The 22,123-nt window shown below is 35.0% G+C and overlaps 2 protein-coding genes across 3 annotated transcripts in view; one reads left to right on the forward strand and one right to left on the reverse strand.

Annotated features, from left to right (window-relative positions):
• Window positions 1-1,019, forward strand: part of LOC124165727 (WD repeat domain phosphoinositide-interacting protein 3) — a 12,577-nt gene extending 11,558 nt beyond the window's left edge. The window contains exon 8 of the mRNA XM_046543214.1: window positions 72-1,019. Within this exon, the coding sequence (XP_046399170.1) occupies window positions 72-178 (107 nt within the window). The 3' untranslated portion in view covers window positions 179-1,019. The remainder of the gene's footprint in view (window positions 1-71) is intronic.
• Window positions 929-21,963, reverse strand: LOC124165712. 2 transcript variants are annotated; one of them, XM_046543206.1, is made up of 6 exons: window positions 21,675-21,963; window positions 21,167-21,268; window positions 10,352-10,751; window positions 9,734-9,819; window positions 8,999-9,140; window positions 929-6,652 (listed from the first exon to the last, which is right to left on the reverse strand). In XM_046543206.1, exons 2-6 carry the CDS (start codon window positions 21,239-21,241, stop codon window positions 6,360-6,362), a joined length of 996 nt encoding a protein of 331 aa, XP_046399162.1. In that variant the 5' UTR covers window positions 21,242-21,268; window positions 21,675-21,963; the 3' UTR covers window positions 929-6,359. The 2 variants fall into 2 exon arrangements, with proteins under 2 accessions (XP_046399162.1, XP_046399157.1); XM_046543201.1 differs by having other exon boundaries at window positions 21,538-21,963.
• Between the last annotated feature and the right edge of the window lie 160 nt (window positions 21,964-22,123).

Below are 22,123 nucleotides of genomic sequence, written 5' to 3' on the forward strand. Positions count from 1 at the left end.
ATAACTATTGATTGCCATCATGTAGCATCTTAGGTTTCTAGATTCTGAATGTCATTGTTTTTTATTTGCAGTAGTTTGTGCTGATGGAAGTTATTACAAATTCGTTTTCAACAATAAAGGAGAATGGTCGAGAGATGTCTATGCTCAGTTTTTGGAAATGACTGATGATAGACCATAATTTTTAAGCCTCAAGGAAACTGCCCAAAACTAATCCTGGTGATCTCCTATGATGCATGGATGATATACTATATTTTCGGCACCCTTGTATTTGTTTGGGCAGCAGTTGCTGTCTCGTCGGTGTGCAACATGCAAATTGATCACTACACAAGTCTGGGAAGCAAATTGCATCTTGGCATTTGCTACAAGAGCAGTTGTGTTATTGGTGTGCTGGCCACATGAAACAAGCCATGACCTTAAGGAACTACGTTCTGTAAAATTTAGCTGACTATTTGTTAAATCTGTTGTATATATAATGAAACTTACCAGGAGACTGACTTTTATGAGATACCAGTGCAAACCTTTGCTCTTGTGTTTACACACTCCTGCCACACTGTGTGATTTATCCAGTGAGAATTGTATATGTGCAAGTGAATATATTATAAATTTGTTATTGTGAAACTATTTTGTACAAATCATTGTGTAGTTACTTCTCTCTTCTAGCCCTTCTTGTTGTTTGAAATTCTTTCAAAGAATTATATTTTCCTAATTATATTATTTTGTTGTTTTCTCTTTTCAACTGTAATTTTTTTTTAATCCTGTCAAATTGTGTTTTTGTCTTAATAGCTAGTATGTTGAGACCAAAAGTCAAAAAAACGGATGAAGGTAACATTAGTCGTGTTCATTTGGTATAATCACTACCAATGTTACATGCATGCATCACAATCATGAATGGAGCATCGCAATCATGCATAGTTAAGAAATTCATGTATCATTTTGATAGGCATCTTTATTTCAACAAATATATGTACAATTTGTATTGGAATCTTTAATTGGAGCTTAATAAAGTGATTGTTAGAAAAGTTAGGCATTTTATTCTCTTTAATTGGTTAGGGTAGTACTCAATAAAAGTCATTTGAAAGGGTACAAGTAGTTACATAGAAAAGCATTCAGCCCAAAGACATGTTTTACATTGATCTTAAAGCACAAGAGATAAAAGAGAAATGGAAATTCTTCATTTACCTAAGTTTGTAATAGTGTGTCTTCCTCCCACATAAGTTTGATTGGTGATGTAGCTGATGCCTTGCGTGAAAAAGTCATGTAATGTTGCAAATGAAGAATTCAAATAAGATAACGGATGTATTTATGAAAGAAGCAGTGATTTTTATTGCCCTGAATTATTTTCTTCAAGCACTTTTTCGGGATATGACTTCTGGTTGATCAAGAGCTTTAAAGAAATTTCAGTTAATGCATGCTTTAACATTTATCAACATGATTGATTACTAAAATTTGAACTTTCTTGTGGGAAATATCTTTCAACCTCCTGAAATATTTGTAGCTCATGAAATCAATAAGAAACTTCACCATAGTTGCCTGATGTGGTCAAATTCAGATAAAATAACAGGGGGGATAGATGATTTTGTTGTTCTTTCTATTTCCTACGAAGTTGTTACATCTATGAAATGGTGTACCTAAAAAACTCTGCATCAAGCAAATAACATCTTATTGTACTCACTAATGTTGTTTTTGCTACTTAAAGGGAATCATATCGAATATAAATTTGGATTTGGGAGCAAGCAGGTGTTTACATATTTGAGTCCTAAATAATTTTAAAACCAATTATTTAAGATGTTCACTTTGATTTTATTCCCACAAGATGCCATGGACTGCTTAACGTGGATTACAATTTCAAGTAAAATAACAAATTGCTTCTGAATTTTCGTGTTAAATTGTCTAATGGTGATTATTACACAAAGTAAGGTACATATCTTCAATTGAATGTAACGGAATTTATAACATCATTTCAAGTCGTATATCCTGAGATTTGTGTAACCAATAATGTTTGTCTTTTTTTCTCTGTTTTATTGCCAACTTCATTTTACGCCCAGTGTGATGACTGCATCGTTTGCCATCAGTACTAGGGTAAATGATATTGAAAACACTTATAGTCTTCAATATTGCCTTGTTTAATGAAAATTTGACACTGGAGGTGTTAAAGTTTCCTAATTTTTTCGTATCATTCATTCCTTAACTATTTTTATGCATTCATAATTAGATAAAGTCAATGTTGAGCAGAATTCTGATTTTTCTTGAGCAGCATACCATCAACTACTACACATAAAGCTGAGTGCTTGGTTGAAAAATATAATTTTAACCCTTCCCTGTAATATCTCCGTTTGCTACTTTCCTCTCTTTATGGATGTTGTTCTAATACCTCTCTGTGCATCAATTGGTTGTTCATAGACAAGGTGGAAGTTTGCATGAACGTTTAGCCTACAAATTAGAAACTGTCACTATTGGAAGTTATTACATTTTCCAATGCTATTTGTCTAAATGTATATATGCTCATAGTAGATGTTAGTAGGTTGTACAAGGAATTTTTATATAATGTACACACTAGATTTAAGATTAGGATTTTTTGAGATCAAATGAAAGCTCTTTTGCAGCATCAGTTGATGCATGAAGATAGTCACCCTGCTGTGCATTGATTAGTTAATTCGTTTTTTTTCCTCATTTTTTGATGCTACATGTTTGACCTGAAAGAATTTAGTGAAATCATTTCCACAGCATACCTCATATATATAGAAAAGTTTTGTCATGAAATTTCTGTACATTAAAGAATGAGGTTACTTCAATAAGTAATGAGAAACCATTTTCAGCTGGCTATCATTCCATATCATATGGAAAATCTTCAAGAACTTTGAAATTTACGTGCTTTCAGGCTGGAATATTGCAATTTTCATTGGGTATTTGTATTTGGAGGAGTGGACTTGGAGGAAAGAAGGTTGTTACCCAGCAAGAGTACTTTTTGCTAAAGGCATAGCTCAATGTCACATCAAATAGGTGGAGTTCTGAACTAAGGATTTTACTCGTTTAATTTCATCTTTCACCCTGAATCTTAGCAGGATTGTGTATTCATGTTGACAATATCTCTGCTGCCAGCTGAACATTACCACAATTCATTGGGATGGTAAGCCTACACTTTAGCCCCCTCACAACTCTAGGACAACATTTTACATTTCTGGAATTTTTATGTGCCCAATAATATGTACTTGGATGAGATAAGTTGAGTTATCATGAAAATTTGAAATCATTTAATCACTTGTGGAAATATTTTGTTTTGATTTATTTCATAAAAGCATCAGGAATGGTTTTACTTTTTCTGTGTTACTTTGTCTATCCATAGTGACCTAACTGATAGCCACAGCTTATTATTTTATATCATTTCGACTTGGAGGCATGGAGAGTAATTTTTCGACAGCAAAAAATTATCAGTATATTACTATCGTGTATAAAATCTTAAGATTCCAGGGAGATGGAGCAGTATTTTTCCACGTTGGAGTAATATATGTAGTAATATTTTTATAACTCAAAATGCATTGAACTTATCATCTTCATGTTAGTAGCAGTATTTCAGTGTTTTGAAAGACCTACTTTAATGTGGGCTCATCATGGATGATTATGATGCGAAAGCACTTGGTGATCCTTTCTTTTTAAAGTTTCTGTCTTAAAATTTGTTATTCATGTTTTCTTAATTGTGTGGTACAATGGTTCATAAGTTACCTGAATGGCTTATTGCATTGCTTTTTCACACATTTAAAAGGATAACCATTTTTAATAGAAGAAGGATGAATTTGAAAAATTCATTCATTTTTATTTGTGTACTCACCTTAAGTATCATATCAAAGTTAATGGAAGCAATTGCTTGTTTTAAAACATGTAGGTTGGTTTTACTAACTGATGCTAACACAGTTTTCTTTGGGATTGTTATTGAGTAAAATAATAATAATTTCATTTTAATGAAAATTTATTTTCTCATTTAGAGGATATTTCTGCTCAGTTTTGTCCAACTTAAGTGTTTGCCCTTAAAACTGTGCGAGGTCATGGTTTATTCTTGCACCCTCCTTCATTTAATTTATTTTGCCTGAAAAAAGCTTTCTCAATAACTTTTGAAGTAACACTTGCATCAAGAACAAACATTGTAGCTAGAGGAAACATGTATCATGCACTCAATGCAACCTTGACCTTTGAAAACCTCCTTATGGATTATTTTGATTTTTAGATAAATATATTTGTAAATTTGAAATTTAAAATAATAATAAAGAACAAGCCACACCATAATTTAAGCTTCCTTGGTGTGTGTGTGGTGATATAGATGGAATGCTTTACCTTAATATCTAAGATTCTGTTGCTTGGAAATTTTTTTATATTCCAAAAAATTAATTTTTTTCCCAAATTCAAGGAAGTAAACTCAACGCTCTATATTAATGTACTCAGAAACAATTTTGATCGTATCAAAACCCCAAAAATTTTAATTGTTTAAGTGTTGCAGAAAACACTCATAATTCATTTTTAATAAATATATTATTAGCGAAAGTGTTCAGCAAAAGTTATGCAAATGTGTCAATCAGAACATTGATAGCTCCAAAGACATTAAAAATTTGTCCAGGCAAAGTGAATGCCTTAGACTAAATAGAATGAAATTGATGAAGGTGATTATAATGTCTTCTGATGAATTCCAGTTTTCTAACGATGAATGAGTCTTTTAGGAAAATGAAATTATGGCATTCACTCTGATGAAGCATAGAAGCAAACGTACTTAGGTAGGATAGCTTACATCCTCAATGTATACATTCTTGAGAGTAAGATGTTTTGTATTGTGCTGCATAAGTGTCGGTACATGCAGTTCACTTCAATCTTGTGCTGAAACAGGCAGTTAATGTCATTGTGTTAATATAAATTAGTTAGCAGTCATTTCTTGAACCCATGAGTGGCTGAATATTGAGGAGGATTCTGCAGTTTCATGAATTCATCTGAAACTTAGTAGAAATTTTGTATGTCTGTACGTACCATGAGTACAAACTTCACTTACTACCATGATTATTTGCTTTCACACTGAGATTCACAAGTACTTTTCATACTGTTAATTTCAATAATCTTATGGGACAAATAAATTCTCTTAGGTTTTTACTACCTCTTGGTGGTCACCACTTCAATCTTCCTCAGGATTTTAGGCGTAGCATCTGAATTCCCAGCCTTACAGGTAATCAACGGAGGCATTGCTAGAATTATTCAGGGTATAGAACTGTTTTCCCTTTTCATGAAGTGTACCTATGGTTAACAACGATTGGCCCTATAATGATTTTATACTGATGAAATCAACTGATTTTGGCGTGACTTGGTGGAACGATGAAAGATTCATGGTGAAGCAAAAACCCAGTACTTTTCCATGAACTTTTATTTGCTGTCAACTAATTTTGATGGCTATAGCATCATTATCAAGGCAAATGGGTATCAGAACAAACATGCTGTTTGTCTTCACAATGACACTATAGCCATCGAAACTAGGCGACAGCAAATAAAAATTTGTGGAACAGTACTGGTTTTTGCTTAACCATGGATTTTATACTACCCTTATTTTCGCAAGTGAATCTACTCGGAAAGTGTTCTTATGATTTTTGTTATCGTCTGGTTATTTGTGTTCAAAACCTACTGTTATATTATGTCATTAATGCCTGTTTGCATTACCTTAATTTGAACTCGGATAATCTGTTTATTGCAATTTTTCCCAAAGTATGTCTAATCGCATCATGCATTCTCTAATTATTGTAATTTTCTCTCATATTTTGGTTATTTCGATGGAAATGAACCTTTCATTGTTTTGGTGTGGACATTTATACTTCTTAGCAATGGTATTCTTGGATCCATACGATTTCTGGATGTCATATAAACTTAGCTTATAATACCATAAAAATATAAATCTTCAAACTTAATAATGTACTCAATCATTCACTTCTTGTTGGACCTTGAACTATAACACTTGTTTGAGATAGTAGTGTCTTCCTGTCTTGCAAATATTAATTCAGTCCCCTCATTTCTCATAAATATGGACCGTTACATTGTGGAGAGCTCAATGATAATTATGACTGGATTTTAACTGAATGTGATAATTTTCGGAAGATGTCCTCATGTCACTCTCTCTCATTTTTCAGCGCAGTTAATGAACCATAACTTTCATTCCATATCGGTATTGATTGAATAAGCCTAATAATAATCAGAAATTTGATTTGTTTTGCATGTGCAAAATGAAACCATTTTGTCCAATGACCGCATCAAATTAAATTTTTGTTAATATGCTTGTTTTTTTGCTAAGGACGGACTCAATGGCTAAAGGTGACAAGCGAGTTCTGTTGTACGTAAATCTAAACATTATACAATTTGCCATTGCTGTTGGGAACAATTTGAATGACACCAGCCAGAGGATTGACTCCATTGGTTGGGATGGTGGTTGTAACCTCCTGCATTCCCCATGGCCATCCGCGCAGCTGTTGGTGGTGACCTGGAGGATGGCTCAGCACCACTACCGTATTGCTTCCTAGCCCATTTGGAATAACAGTTCCTTCCATGTTGCTTGCTCTCCGGCTGGAGAATATCTCATTTTCAAATAGTTGTCTGTAATAGCTGAACACCACTAGCCAAAGGTAGAAACCAAACACTGAAATGAAAGAAATTAGGAACTCTTAATTGTATTGATTCGATACCCTCTTGAGTGCATTGAAGCTCATGGAAAATGGATTTGAAAAGTTGGAACTACCTTAACAAGTATAAGCCTTTCATTTACTGGCTTGAAAGCGAATTGCAAAAGATACCCATAGTTATACATTTGATTAGTTATTAAAAGTTCAATGCCCGATGTTTACGTCCATAAAATATAATGATATTAATTAGAAATGAATACTTAATACATGTAAATCTTTCCAAACAACTTGAGGTCGTAACAAAAAACTAATTTACAAATTTAATCGGAGTCAGCATAAATAGCATAGTCAACAGTAAATTGAACCATTAATTTTCTAATTTTGCTACACTCACTTTTATATTTCTCAATTTAATTTCCACAAGTTGTTTATTTTTTTCACAATTGCTTTTTAAATGCTCTTGACCAGTGGTGAATCCAGCAGGGGACAAGGGGACATAAATGAAAACACATTGGGCTATTTCGATTCATCCATTTGGTCGTGGATCTGCTTTTGCTGTTGAGAATATACATACATATCTCTGCAGTTTCACATGCTTTATTTAACCCTTAGATTGCGGTAATGGTTTTATAGTTTTGCACGATGATTGCAGGAAAAACATTTTTAAATGCTTGACCATTGCTTAGCTACCTGAAGCGCGTTTCCCAAACTTTTCATTGCTACCCGGATATCTTGCTCTAAGGCACTAGCCCATCAGGGTAAGGGTCGCTAAGGGGCTTACCTCTCCCAGGCCAGCCCCCATGGCAGGGGATACCTCCTGGAATATCCTATCGTACTGCCCATTTCATATTGTTTCCTACCCACTCCACGCTGTTAATGTGGCTTCGGCAAGTGCCCAAAATTAGACCCATCGCCAGGTAAGATAGAAGGAAGGGTCGCCTCGGATTATAAGGCTTCATTCCCTGCAAGACACTCAGCCTAGCTAGAGGGAAAAATGTTTCTTGCTTCTTTCCTGCTCAGGCTGGTAGCTAAATTTCCAATGAACTCGCATGTAGCTGCATAATGGGCAATGGAGTGATCACATTTCAGTTGCCTTTATGGGTGCCACAGATTTGCAAGCTTCACAGAAAGTGAGATGGTATAACCAGTGGTGCCGACTACATGGGGCCTGAGGGGGCCCGAGCCCCCTCAAAAATTAATTATGGGTGTGAGGAAAAAATGTGTCAGGCTTGTCGATTTTCCCCAGAGTGTCCAGATATCGAGATTCGAGTTATCAGGGTTCTAATGTTGATCAAATGACTCTTCTAAAATGCTTAAAAAACTAAAAAAACACTAATCATAAAATTTCCCGGGGTAAGATCCCCGGTTTGGGCCCCCCCAATATTTTTTGTAAGTCGGCACCTCTGGGTATAACATCTCTGCAGGGTCACAGAGCCCCCATCCTGCAGCAGTTGCCCCTTGGCAAATTGTGTGCAACATGACTGAGTGGCATGATTTAATCATCGGTGTTTCCAATGTCGCACTGTGGTTTGATGCATCCTTGACTAATGAAGTATAACTTTCACAGAACTTGTGATCACATCACTACGCATTGCACATCACACAACCATGGATGCATGGTTCTTGGAATCATCAGGGATTTTGATTACATACATAATAGGGTAGTTTCCTTCATCAAAGAAAACAAAAGGCATTGATGGCGATTCGTTACCCACCATTAGTGTATTCATAATACACAAATTATTTGGTTTTTGAAATACCGGTTTAGACGAATGGCAAGGGTCAAATTCTATCCTCATTTGAAAAAGGCCAGATTGGCGCCCATGCGATTCCACTCCACGTGACGTCACAGGGACCTAGTTTCTACACGAGAGGATAGGAGTTATGCATCGTCAGAGGCTACCAATGCATGCATGAGGCACAAAGCTCAGGGAAACATGTCTTAAGAATCACCTATTAAAACTGGCTAAGGTCGGAAAGTTTTCTTCGCTTGATAATAGGTATTAATAAACCTTTTTTAAGCCATGCGCTACCAGACAGGAAGGTACTCAGCTACCCGTTAGCATCCTGCGTCCTATCAGCGGTCAGAGCCTCGATCAAGGTCACCTACCAGGCGGGAGGGGGAACCAGAAATGCGTCGCACGGACTTTTTCCCTTCATTCCTACTTACGCGTCGCGTTTTCGCGCGCTTGAAATTTTTCACTTTTCATTTGATCGCGAAAAATAGATATCGTCATTTAAAAATCTAAAAACGTGAAATACGTACTCCAGGAGTAATAATCTTTCGATTTAGGCAATAAAAAAATAATAGGAAACCACCCTATTGTTGCTGCCAGTACATGGGTTGAGATGGATTTACTTACTCAGCAAAAGGATTCCAATTGCAAAAATACTGGTTGCACGACGTGCTGGGCCAAAGAATGCAATTATAAATATTGCTGTTAAAAAGAAGGCCAAGCCCATAAGTACTATACTCAACCATGGCAGCATCAGCTGGCGTATTCTCTGGAAAAAATATAAGTGTTCGGCATCTAATTACTCTTGTCATTTTCGGTTGTAATTTAAAATACATGTATTTCCACATCTTCACATTAATCTATCATACAAATCACAGAATAAGAAAATATTGGAATGTATTTTTTTGGTACAGTTTCTGAAATTAGATGTATCATTAATAACTCTGTTATCAAAATTGATCGAGGTAATTCCCCCCACATTTTGTGTATGCAGCAAGAGCCTCCTTTCTTTCACAAATGTAAAATGCCTCAAATACTTCATTATTCATGGCAATCTTATATTACTCAATTATTTGTGTATCTCATCTATATTCATTAGTTATTTTGATCATGGATGCCCTAATTTTACTTAGGCATAAGTAGATCTCTGTCAGCTTTGTTTTGTTTCGAGAGGAAACAAGCAGTTTACTATGTTGCGTGTAAAATCAATGATCTTAAAAATTCTTAACATTCAGATCATAAGGCTTATAAGTCATAAGTTGAACCATCATTATAGGGAGGAATACTGTATTTTAAAAATTTTCTGTAGGAGAAATGCAAATGAAAGCAGTTAAATCAATCAACGATTGTTTGAGTACTTACAGTGTATGTGCTGTAAAGGAGCAGTATGCAGGAGACGAGGTGGATGCTCACTAAAGCTACTGCAGTGTACATGGAAATGATCACCACTGAAATTTAAGAATGAATAAAAACCCATCTTTTTAACTACTAAATGATGAATAAGACCTTTAGCCAACCAGGGATATTTAAATGGAGGGACGCTCATGAGATTTCGTGGCCATTGTAATTCAATCTCTAACATTCAATTTAATTAAATTCAATTAAATCAAGAAATTCCTTGCATGGTTTAATTGGCTGATAAGTATATATGACTGAATGGGAGTATTGATTTATCAGTTAGCTCTACCTTTCCTCCTGTGTGAGCCAGTTTTAAAAAAAATAGACCATCCAGACTCAACTCTTCTCTTTTCAGCAATCAGGAGTGCCAAAACTCATCAAAATTTATAGCTAATGGTGGGTCCTGATTGGCTAATTTACATTAGTGCCAAATTGATCTATCATAAAGAGTGCATGCATACCAATAACATCACAAGTTATTGTGAAATTAGGAAATTTTTATGTCTCCATTATTCACATCCAAAAATTGACATGCCTGACAGTTTAAACAGATGGCATTACCATAAAATTGCTTGTACTTACACATAGCTAGATGCTCAGCTCTATGTAGTTGGCCCTGGTTTGAAATGGATTTTATTATTGCTCCATGTGAATCATAGTAGAAGTGCCTCATGTTATCATAGTGCATGTGAGTTGGACTGGATTCCATAATAGCAACTGTTTTCTCTTCGGGAGGTGGTGGTCTTGGGTGAACATTCTGTTGCCCCTTCCATTCCAATCCAACTTCATTGGTCTTAATTTCTTCATCCACTTCATCGTAATGGGCTCCATGGCGGAATGCAGCATCTCCCCATTGAGTGGCAAACACATGTGGCACTCCATTTCCATCCTGCTCTTCCATGTCGGAAGCAAGTAAACTTGTCATTTCTCGGGCATGGGATATCCCTAGTACCAGCAGGAATAGACCGAATGCTGATAGTAGCTGTGTGAAAAAAGTAAAGTTATGTTGAGTCTCTCTTCAAATATTTTCCTTTTTCTTTTGAATCTCTGGCTTAATTATTTATTTACTTGCCCATTAAGAAGTATGTCCAAAAAGCATAGTGCATTACATATTTGCTATTGTTTTAATAGTACATCTTGTAGCTTGGTGTGTGATTAGGCATGATAAATTCCTTAAACTGACCAGTGAATAGTAAATCTGTTTTGAGAGATTTTTCTGGATATTTTATGGTTCTTCTAAACCTTTCGTATAATGCTGAGAAGCAATGGACAACAATGCATATATTTTAGCTATCGTCTCTGCCTGATTATGAATTATTACTACCAATTATTGTTTCATCTGCTTTGAACACTTAATGTTGAAAGAAGAATACCTAGCACACTGCTGCCATACAACTTGTCAATCTATGGGAATCATTGGTGAAACGTCAAGTGTAATGAAATTAAGGAGCTATTGCAAACTGTCCCTATGTAAGTATGCTACAGCATAATTTTCCAAGAACAAATTCCTTAAGCACGAACAAACTTATCCTGTGTGTTGAACTACCGTTATTAACTGATGGCGCTATCAGTGATATGACAAAATACTGATTTACGACAGCGAAATAATAAAATTTCAAGTGACAAATTTTAAGAGAAATATGTAGCTGAAATACCTATAAATACAAAGTGTACGTGTCCCCATGGAAGTTTTTAAGAAAAACTTAGCTCAATTTCAGTAGTTTTTAATTAGGTTTTCTTGAAAAACCTTAAATGAAATTATAACTTACATATTTTTTAAAAGAAAATTATGCTGTGATGTTCTTACCTAAATAGGGAGCTATAGATAGTTAAACTTAGCAAAGTTTTGATTTAGTGAGGTATTTTTACTGCATTTTGAAATCATGTCATTTTCTCTCATATTATAGGTATTCTGGGGAATAACTATAAGTGTATTTTGCTTTTTTAAAATCTATACTAAATGGTCACATTCACTTGATACCCAATGAGAGTTACTGATCTTATTCAATGGTCACTTATTAATATACTGGGTCTATCTTGTGTTAAAAAAAATTGTAACATGTTGAATCAGTTGTAAGTAACCAAGTAGTATGTAGCTACAAATTTGCTCCACCTTTTGTTGGCTGAACATGGCCAACGTCATCTATTGGCATAATGTATTCACGTGAATTCTATGGTGAGGGTTTATTTTGGAAAAAATCTTTTTATGATCAGAGGAAATATGTAGTAACATTCATTTGCAGTAAGCAAAAGCCAATGCCACCGTTATATCCCTAACTTTCGAATTATTATGGGAAATAGCCATGTAAAAACGTGATGGTATTAAAATCCTGGTAATTTTCCTTCTTTGTTAGTATTCTATTCAATGAAATTACCTAGCATGAAAACAAATACTATTGTTCTATTCTGCCAATCAGGTCCATTATATTCATTATGTGGTTCAGGTATCTGCTATTGAAATTTAGATCCATATGCCAGTAGCGGATATAGAAAAAACTCAAGAGGGGGGTGCAAAAAATATCTTGATCTACCTTCATTTTTATCCTAATGATAAATAATCAAGTCACATGCAAAGTTTAAGAAAGTTTTTTAAAAACTGATTATAAGCATATATAAGACAATGCCATCTTATGATGTAAAAAAAGTTAAAATTGTGGTTTTGCAATGTTAAGCAATGCAAAGTAGATCTCTCTCTGCACCCTCATATGTTTCCGCCATTGCCATATGCAGAAGTTTAAGCACGCTCTTTTATGCTCTTGTCCTTGAATATTTTTTTCTGGTCTCTGCTTTGGATGATATTTTTGAGGCAATTTGAAGCTCGGTTGCAAATATTAACTTTGTCACTTTAAGGTGACACTTAATTGTAGGGCCTACTTTGGCTCAGTCACGCTAAGTTTATGCACAGAGAAGATAATTGAGATGTTTACTTCACTTCTTAACCAGCAGCTGACTTGAGTGAATATTTTAGCTGTGCTTTTATTTTTTGTTGGTTAAGATGACTAATTCCTGGGAATTCCTGTACGTTCAGCATACACACCAATAATAAGCAATTCTGTCAGTATGAAACCCTTTTGGCTTGGGTCCTGCAGGTCTCCCTTTCTCTAGCATTAGCTATGACTCAGGGTAGTTGACAGCAGGAGATGCTTAGCCTGTGGTCAAATAGTGATGAGAACTTTATTTTCAGCCTTTTCAAATGGTGGATCTGTGGTAATAAGTGTACTGGCTCAAAGTAGATCTCCTCTATTCCCTATTGGAAATTTCTTATAAGAAAATTTCTTATCAGAAATTGGACATATTTCTTATAAGAAAATTTCTTATAAGAATTTTTTTATAAGAAAATTTCTTATAAGAATATTTCTATAAGAAAATTTCTTATCAGAAATTGGGCATATTTCTTATAAGAATTTTTCTATAAGAAAATTTCTTATCAGAAATTGGGCATATTTCTTATAAGAAAATTTCTTATAAGAATTTTTCTTATAAGAAAATTTCTTCTAACTATCAGTTACAAAATGTTATTTATAACAAATTTTCTGATGGAAATATTTATTATAAATATCATATCAACATGCTTAAAACACTTGCGCAAACTTCTATAAAAAGCTACATAAGATTTACATCCCTACTGAGAGTACAAAGGTAGCATTATACCTAATTCAATCCAAATGTAGATGCCTATATCTAGTATACAGCAAACCTAATGATTTCCCATGAACCAAATGTAGATGTCTATCGTTAGTGTACATCAAGCAAGGAAATTCAAGCTCTGTAAAGTTCACCTGACTGGCCAGACAAGGGGAGATACCATAGAGGTCTTTCAGGGCATGGGTTCTGTATAGAGTTAACGTCCCCACATACTAAAATCAATGAAACCAACGATAGCCTAGAATGATGGATTGATAATAGAATACGACTTTGGCAATCACTACGTAATGAAAGATACAGGAATTGCAATATGGAATATGATTTAACCTGGAAAATTGAAGAAGCAAATGAAATAAAATTCAAGTTCCACTGGAGATAGGTACTTCAAGAAATTATATGGGAAGGAAGAGTAAAATTTGATAAATAAAATGCATATGAGCAATGTTTATTTAAGATACCAGAGAGAATGAGACCTCTACATGCAGATTTGGATAGATAACGAAAGAAATAAGCAAAGCAAAATGGAATTTGATGCCATTTTGGAGACAAGGATACGTAGAATATGGCTAACAATAAGTGCAAGATTTAGGGAAATTAATAGGAATCACAGAAACACTGATTGAGAATAATAGTTGATGTATTTTCCATAAAATAATAACTGTGCAGATGTTGGCATACTCATACAAATTCATTCTCATTCTCTTCAGAGACGACTAAATCACTCACTTTGTCCATTAAAACACTGTTTTCATTAAAACTTCCTCTTATGTTAGATATGCCACAATCTGAAAAATATACATGTCTATCTAAATTAATGATGAAAAGTTTAAAATTCAATGAAACTATCTGTTTAAGGTAACATAATTTTAGGAATGCCAGATTTTTAATACTTACCAAATGAGGTCAATGCCTTATTTTGGTTAGAAGCACACGACTTATTTTATTTAACTGGTATCACAAAGACATAGTGAATGATTAACATATAAAAGCAATCCCTAGCAACCTAACAACCAAACAAGTTTTTGTTGTTAGGTTGCTGGGGAACCTAACAACCAAACAAGTTTTGGTTGTTAGGTTCCCCAACAGCACACATTTGGATATACATAATGTATTTATATTGTATTTTCATGGGTCACATACATATGTATTTTTGTTATGTATAACATGTGTAATACATATGTATTATTGGATGTATTTCCTTCGTATTCATACATATGTAAAAGTGGTACGTGTTTACACGATAAATACATTTGTATTTTTGAAATTTGAATACTTATGTAAATGTGGTCAAAAATACAAATGTAAATATCGTGTAACACTTGTTACTTTTACATATGTATGAATACAGAGGAAATACATATGTAAATGTGGTCAAAAATACACAAAATATACATTATGTATATTTCCTGTAAATTTTGAGAGGTGGATTTTCGTGGCGTCAAGTGAAATGTTCAGAAACATTTTTGCAGAAATAATATGTTCACTGCAAACGCCAGATTTCCTCATTTCAATGATCATTCATCCATTCGAATTTATACCCAGGAAGCTTAAAAATAAATCATATACTGATCGATGTGAGCAAGGGTAGTATGGCGACCATATTTATGTTAATTTGTAAATGCACGCGAAATACAGACGTATTACATATGTAAAATTCAGTTTCCATCCGCGAAATATACACATGGAAAATGGTTCACAATACATGAAAAATACAAAAAATAGTTCTTGCACAGCGCAAAAGTAAAAGCGAAGTTTAATTTTTTAAACGATATTTAAAATTAACTGTTTAAACAAAGAAATTAAATTCTCAATTCTGTCGCAACAAGCTAGGGAAGTGAGTGGGAGTGATAATCTCGTTAACAGTTAGCTCGGCATTTCGTTCGAGACTACGAGAACGTCAAGAACGTGCTGTAGGAGGAACTCCGGCTACTGATGTATAGTTAATTTTATATTTGTTTGTATTATTATACGTATTGGAAGAATTGACATAGTGTTTTAATCCTCGATAACCGGTGCGTGTGGATGGTGTGCTCAAACCGAAGCTATGTTTTGCTGGAAATGTGCTTCAATCCCGCACGTTATTGCGATTCGTGCAAGCCAGCTCCAACAGTTTCCTGTCACTGGATAATTAAGGTAAGGTATGATTTATCTTTTATTATATTGTACGCATACATAGACTACATTAATTATGTTATTTGAGTATATTTGGATACAACTATTGGCGCAATGTGTTGACCACATTGCGCCAATAGAGGTAATTATTTTGTTTATGTTTGGCTATTGTTTTCCTTTTTTGTTGAGTTATGTATCGAGGAGACTGGTCTCCATTGAAGTTATATGGTAAAACATAGTAATGTCAATCTTGTACGTATAAATTAATAGATTATGCGTCGTATAGTAATTCCGTGCTTCGCGGCTGAAGTTACATTTTTTCTTCTCTTAATTAAGAGCAGAAAAAATTGTTTAAAGGAATGTTTTCGTTCACGTGTAAGTTGTTTTATCGCTGTTTATTACCACAACCTACTGTATTGTAGTTCTTGCATTCCTAGTTATCCTATGCTTTAGTCATAACATCTTTGACCTTAGACTTATCAGCGTAGCCTTGTCACTAATAGATTCCTCGAGGTTCCGAGCGGTTTTGCCCTCTACTTCTAATTATTTAACGAACAAGAAGTATTGGTCGTGTAATATCGGTTCCCTTAAAGCAAAATGTAATATTTTTTTCATCTTGAAATGCAGTCAATCAAGGTGCATTTCGTCATTATTATTAATACAAGATAAATACGTAATTTTCATGCGAAAGTTTGTCATTATATGAAAGAAAAAGGTGCGTACGGGCCAAATTAATTAGGTAATTGTAATTTTCTTTTCATGCTCTTTCGCGCATACCCAGCAGGCGACGATGTAAATAGCTTGGCCTGGACAAGAGGAGAATGGATTACGGAAAAGACGACGAAGCAAAGCCAGAAGACCAGGTGGAATTGTTAATACCGAGGTAAGGTATGAGGGAAAATTTTTTTTTAACCATAATCGAGAGGTTTCTTAAAGTTAAGCCTGAAATTATCTATTATGTATGAAATTTATTTGTTTGAAAATTTGATATCACAAGTTTATATTTTTCTGTGTGAGTCATCCGCTACTTAATCATGGTACTAATATATTAGTATCATGTACTAAATAAGCATACCAATGGATTCACGTTTTCCTAGTTAATTTATATTTAAAAGTAGTCATATGATCTTTTCTCATATTTCTCATTCTTCTCAAGAGAAAGGCTATTAATTTTGTAAAATGAAAGCATTTCCCCAAAAATATATGATTTCTCAAAGGACAAGGTCTAATCTGCTCTAGCTGGGACCTCGACATAATTGGTAAATGAAAAATTTTAAAACTTATGTCTGGAATCTAGCAGAGAAGCCAAACTTTCATTTGCATTCAGAATACAGAATTAGTACTAAAATTACAGACTTCACAGAATACTGACTGCCTATATGAATGGGAAAAAATAAAATTGAAAGGCCTTGAGCTCCTATTCAGATCTTACAAAAAGATATATTTTTGCATGACTTTTAAACTTGACTTCTTCTTTTCTCCTTTCAGAAAGTGGTTAATTGTGCAGAGTTGGTTTCCTGAATTCAGGTTTCTTCTTGTGCAATGGGTTACAACGCTTGTTCCGTGCTAACATTTTTTTCTATTTTCCAATTCAAACCATTGTTTGTACTTGATTTATCTTTGTGCCATTTTTTTAAACTAAGTTTCACCTACTGTTTGCTGCTTGTTAGCAATATTCATGGCCACACTTGTTATTTGTGTGTATTATTTTATTTTTCTCTTTGAATAAATGTTTTATTATCTGTATGTTCTGGTTTCCTTATATTTATTCATCCGTTTGATCCATATTGATATTAAGTGGATGTGGGTCAGAAAATCAATATGTATAATTCGTGTACGAGGGCCTGCAGATACATATGTATATTACATGTAAGGATATTCAGATTTCCAATTTGTAATACGCATGAATACATACATCCTGAGGGACTTTTGAGCCACTTTTACGTGAAATATACAGACGTAATACGATTGTATTCCTTTGTATACATATGTATAAATCATGTATGGGTATTCAGATTTCCAATTTGTAATACGCACGAATACATACATCCATAGGGACTTTTGAACCACTTCTACGTGAAATATACCGATGTAATACGATCGTATTCCATCTTATACATATGTATTTGGGCACGTATTTTTTGTGTATTATTGATGTAATACAAATGCCGTGTTATCTGGGTTGCTAGGGAACCATGTGAACAGTATCCTGCAACGTATGCAATCGTAGTGTACAATCGTGGTTATTCATGGCCCATATCGAACTTCCATCGGTCAAGTAATCTGTAGACTCGAAACAGAGAGATCTTATAAGTCTACAATTTTTCATGTGCCCTCAGCTATATATACTAACAAGTCGCATTAAAGAAGCCTCTGCTTCTTGGAACCATTTATGTCAAATACCATGCTGAAAAAAACCAGGAAATTAGCAGAACATTACTTAAAAAAGAGTTATACATAATTTCAAAAAATTATCTTATCTAGAATTCCTTAAATAATTATCAATTGCCAACATAAGTTATGGTGACACGCCTGCTGGATGAAAACCTAAAAGGTATGCGACCCGCGCAGCATTATTGTAGAATTCTATAAGAAATGCAGATTTCTTATAAGAATTTTTGTAAGACTTATAGAATCCTATAAGAATTTCTATAAGACTTATAGAATCCTATAAGAAATCTGTGAGACTTATAGAATCCTATAAGAATTTCTATAAGACTTATAGAATCCTATAAGAAATGTGTAAGACTTATAGAATCCTATAAGAATTCTGTAAGACTTATAGAATCCTATAAGTCTTACAGAATTCTTATAAGAATTTCTGTAAGACTTATAAGAAATTTTCAATAGGGTTCACCCCTGGTATTTTATATTTTTTCAAATCTTTTCATGTTCCAACGTAATTAATTCGAGAGACAGTGTTGGATTAATATAAGAGTTAGAAGTATTACCTATTTTATTAAAGATTAAGATACTTTCTGGAGAGGTGATAACAATCATTAGAATGATAATTATTTTTATTTGCTAATAAATCCATGTCTTAAAACCAATACCATTGAAATAATAATTCTGAGGTTAAGAATATTATGTATAGTGCATTATAATTGATTTTTTTTCTACCAAAAATTGTGTAGACCCTTTGTTGATACGAGTTATTTCCAATATCTATCCTTGGCTGATTTGTGTGCTGTATTGTTTTCCAGTCAGTTATGTAGGCCAAATCGTCAGGGTTAATGGACAATGTAATATAAGTGGAATTTAAGAAGTATTTTCAAAGTTGGAAGTGGGACTGGCAGGTGTGATTGATGCAGGCGCGCCGACTTACAAAAAATATTGGGGGGGCCCTAACCGGGGATCTTGCCTTGGGAATTTTTATAAGTAGTGAGTTTAAGTTTTTTAAGCATTTTTGAAGAGTCATATGATCAACATTAGAACACTGATAACTCGAATCTCGATATCTGAACACTCCGGGGAAAATCTACAAGCCTGACACATTATTTCCTCACACCCATAACGAATTTTTGAGGGGGCTCGGGCCCCTTCAGGCTCCATGGAGTCGGCGCCACTGCATGATAATATCACTTAATTAAATTCTTGAATTATTGGGGGGGCTCCGCCCCCCCAAAAGAATTATTGAGGGGGCTCGAGCCCCCTCAGGCCCCATGGAGTCGGCGCCTATGGATTGATGACATGTTTCGTGTAAACCTATCATAATATCCTGTGGTTAATACTAAATTTAGATGTTGGAGTAGAGTAATACCTGATATAAAATGCTTTTTTCTATTCCTTTGTGTATGTGCTCATAAAGTGTATCCCATTGTAAAGCGAGCTAGCCTGTTAGAAGTTATTATTCAACTGAATATTCCTGTTCCATTAGAACCAGATGCATTGAAACCCTGATCCATGGATACACTCAAATTTCAAAACTCTAGATTTAATGAAATTCCTTAGAAATAGCTAGTCCCTAAGGAAAAATGCTGCTCATGTAAGGAAACTTGGATGTCATATTTTCACTTTGGTTCATCTTAACTTGTATTTGCTGGAACAGTGTTCAACAGCTATGTAATATTTCCCTATGAGTGAGGTGTTGCCTGTGTAAAAGGGAAATGAGTTGAAACAGGCAACTTCCAAAACTACCAAGGTACATATTACCATTGGCGTCGTCAGCATCAACACTTTGGGGGGGACAAATGGGGGGTCCAGGGGCAACCGGGACAGGACGGGAGGTCCGGGGGTCTTCCCCTGGAAAACTTTAATTATTGGGGGGTGCGTCCCCCCCCTGTAGCGGCGATGCCCATGCATATTACCACATACTTTGTATTACCTTGTCTCATAATACCATGCAATTGCTTGCAGATATCATGGAAGTTGCTCATACCACCTCAAAGATCTTTAAACATAAACATTGTGAGTTGTTTTCAGGATACGTTATTGAGCAATTACTGAGCCAATACTAATGAGGTTCAAGCAGAACCAGAGTGAAAAGAGGCTATCTATAAGGTGTAAGCTTACCCTAGGGATTCCTCTCCCATCCCTAATATTGTTTATTTATCATGCATGACAAATGTCAGTCATGGTGTGGACTAAAGCCAACTTCAAAATGTATTTATTCCATCGAGTAGTTTTTGATAGACTTCTATTGTTAAGCAGCAAACATATCATTGAGAAATGTAGTAATTTTATTATGTTAATAACGTTTTATTTTGTAGTGCAGAATATAGGATAGATATTGAAGGTGCAGACATTAAATGCCTTTTAATTTTAGTTTATAATATGCTTATTAATTGTTTTCCCTAGAAAAAGTTTTTATCTTGTGTAATACCTACTGTTTCCCAAAACTAAATTTTTGCTTAGGAATTGCAGCTTTTTCTTAGTGAAGTGGATTCTTTTGTATTTTCAGTCGTAAACTAGTGATATACTGTTGGAGAGACCTTTGCAATTTTTTAAGTGTAAATACTTCAAAAACTTGTCAGTGAATTCACCGTGATATTTTTATTGCCTTCTAATTTATATGCATCAACATTGATCATTGGACTGTCTATTGTATGCCTATGTCTTTTGTAAAGTGTAGAGTTAAAATTGAAGTAGTTTTGAGGTAGCCTGGGGATTAATATAGGTATTTTGGCAACCCTAATGTTGTTTCTAGCACTAGCCAAAGCAAATGATTCTTTATGGTTTTGCCTACTTTTTTCATTATTGTTGGCATTGATATGTTGAATTCTTGAGAATAAACCATTTTTCAATGTTAGCCGTATCAGGTTTCTTTTCGGTAATCGTGGATTTGTTATATTAAAAATTATAATGATGGCATGGCCCAATTATAAAATGAATAGCTAATTCAATATGAAAGATTGTCATATGTGCTCTGAAAATCTGTACTTTAATACCTCATTATACAAAATAATACTTTTTAAAGCAGTCTCTTGAAAAAAAATCAATGCCTTTTTTCAATCTATTTGAACACCACTGAAATAGCACTCCATAAAACAGATATTTCTCTTTAAATTGGAAGAATTGGCGATAAAAGCAGCTAGCACAGAAGCAATTTGAAGCACGATGTCCAAGCTATCTACCATTCAAATGCCATGAATTGCAGCTTTTGATTGCAAATTAATGCATGAAGTAGGTACCACCACTCACCAGTTGCACCATGCCAATGAGAATCGTCCCCTGCCTCAGATTGAACAAGAGGCAACAGTTCTGTACCGGAACCATCCTACCTCCGTCGTTATCCTTTAAGATCTGCAGGTCAATAGAAAAAAGTCTTGTTCAGATGATAAGAAGTAAATACATCGCGAAAGCTCAAAATGTATACGATTCCCCATTTCCCAACATAATTAATGCGAGCAATCATTGAACTTTTCACCCATGAAGCATTTCCTGTGAAGCCATTTAATTATTTTTTTATTGTTTCAAAAGCATTACTGTTTTTTTAAGGATCATACGTGTGCGTTTTCATTTATTATTATTATTATTAAACAGCCCCTGCCGTGACGTGAGGTCATGCTTACATGTGCACGGGTGTTTGTGAAGCGAAGCATTTTGGGGTGGGTGCGAGCAAACCATTCAGCCATAGGTCATGGTTGTTATTGTGGTGGCGGGCGGTGTCGGTGGCCCCTTTCGGAGGATTCCCTCGGAGGGCGCTTACCGGGTTCCCAGCAGGGGCCTTAGAGAATCACACCTCCCTCCTCGCTAGATCCTGTCCCTGGTTTTTTTTTCACGTTTCTAATCCTCCGATCTCCCCGCCTCTATCATCTTCTCCCTCCTCACTCTTTTGCGGCCCGAACCCAAGACCTCTGTTCCAGAGAGAGGAAGAGAAAAAAGTGAAGAATAATCTCGCGGTTAGTGTTAAAAAAAAGGATTGAGACACTCGCGAAGATGGGTGTTGAACAGTGTCGTCGGTCCGTCTCTCGACGCGGGACGCTCTCGGTCCCCCAAGCGGCGGTGGCGACGACTTGGGACGATGTCGGTAACTCGCGGGGCGCATGCGTCGGCGTGCGGCCCCGCAACTCAAGTCGGGGTTCCCTAGTCCCGTAATCAATACGGGTTCGGGGAGTGAGGAGACAGTGCGAATTGGTGGCTCCCGTACGCTTTTTA

Source organism: Ischnura elegans, chromosome 1 (genome assembly GCF_921293095.1).
Source record: "Ischnura elegans chromosome 1, ioIscEleg1.1, whole genome shotgun sequence".
Taxonomy (NCBI): Eukaryota; Metazoa; Arthropoda; class Insecta; order Odonata; family Coenagrionidae; genus Ischnura; species Ischnura elegans.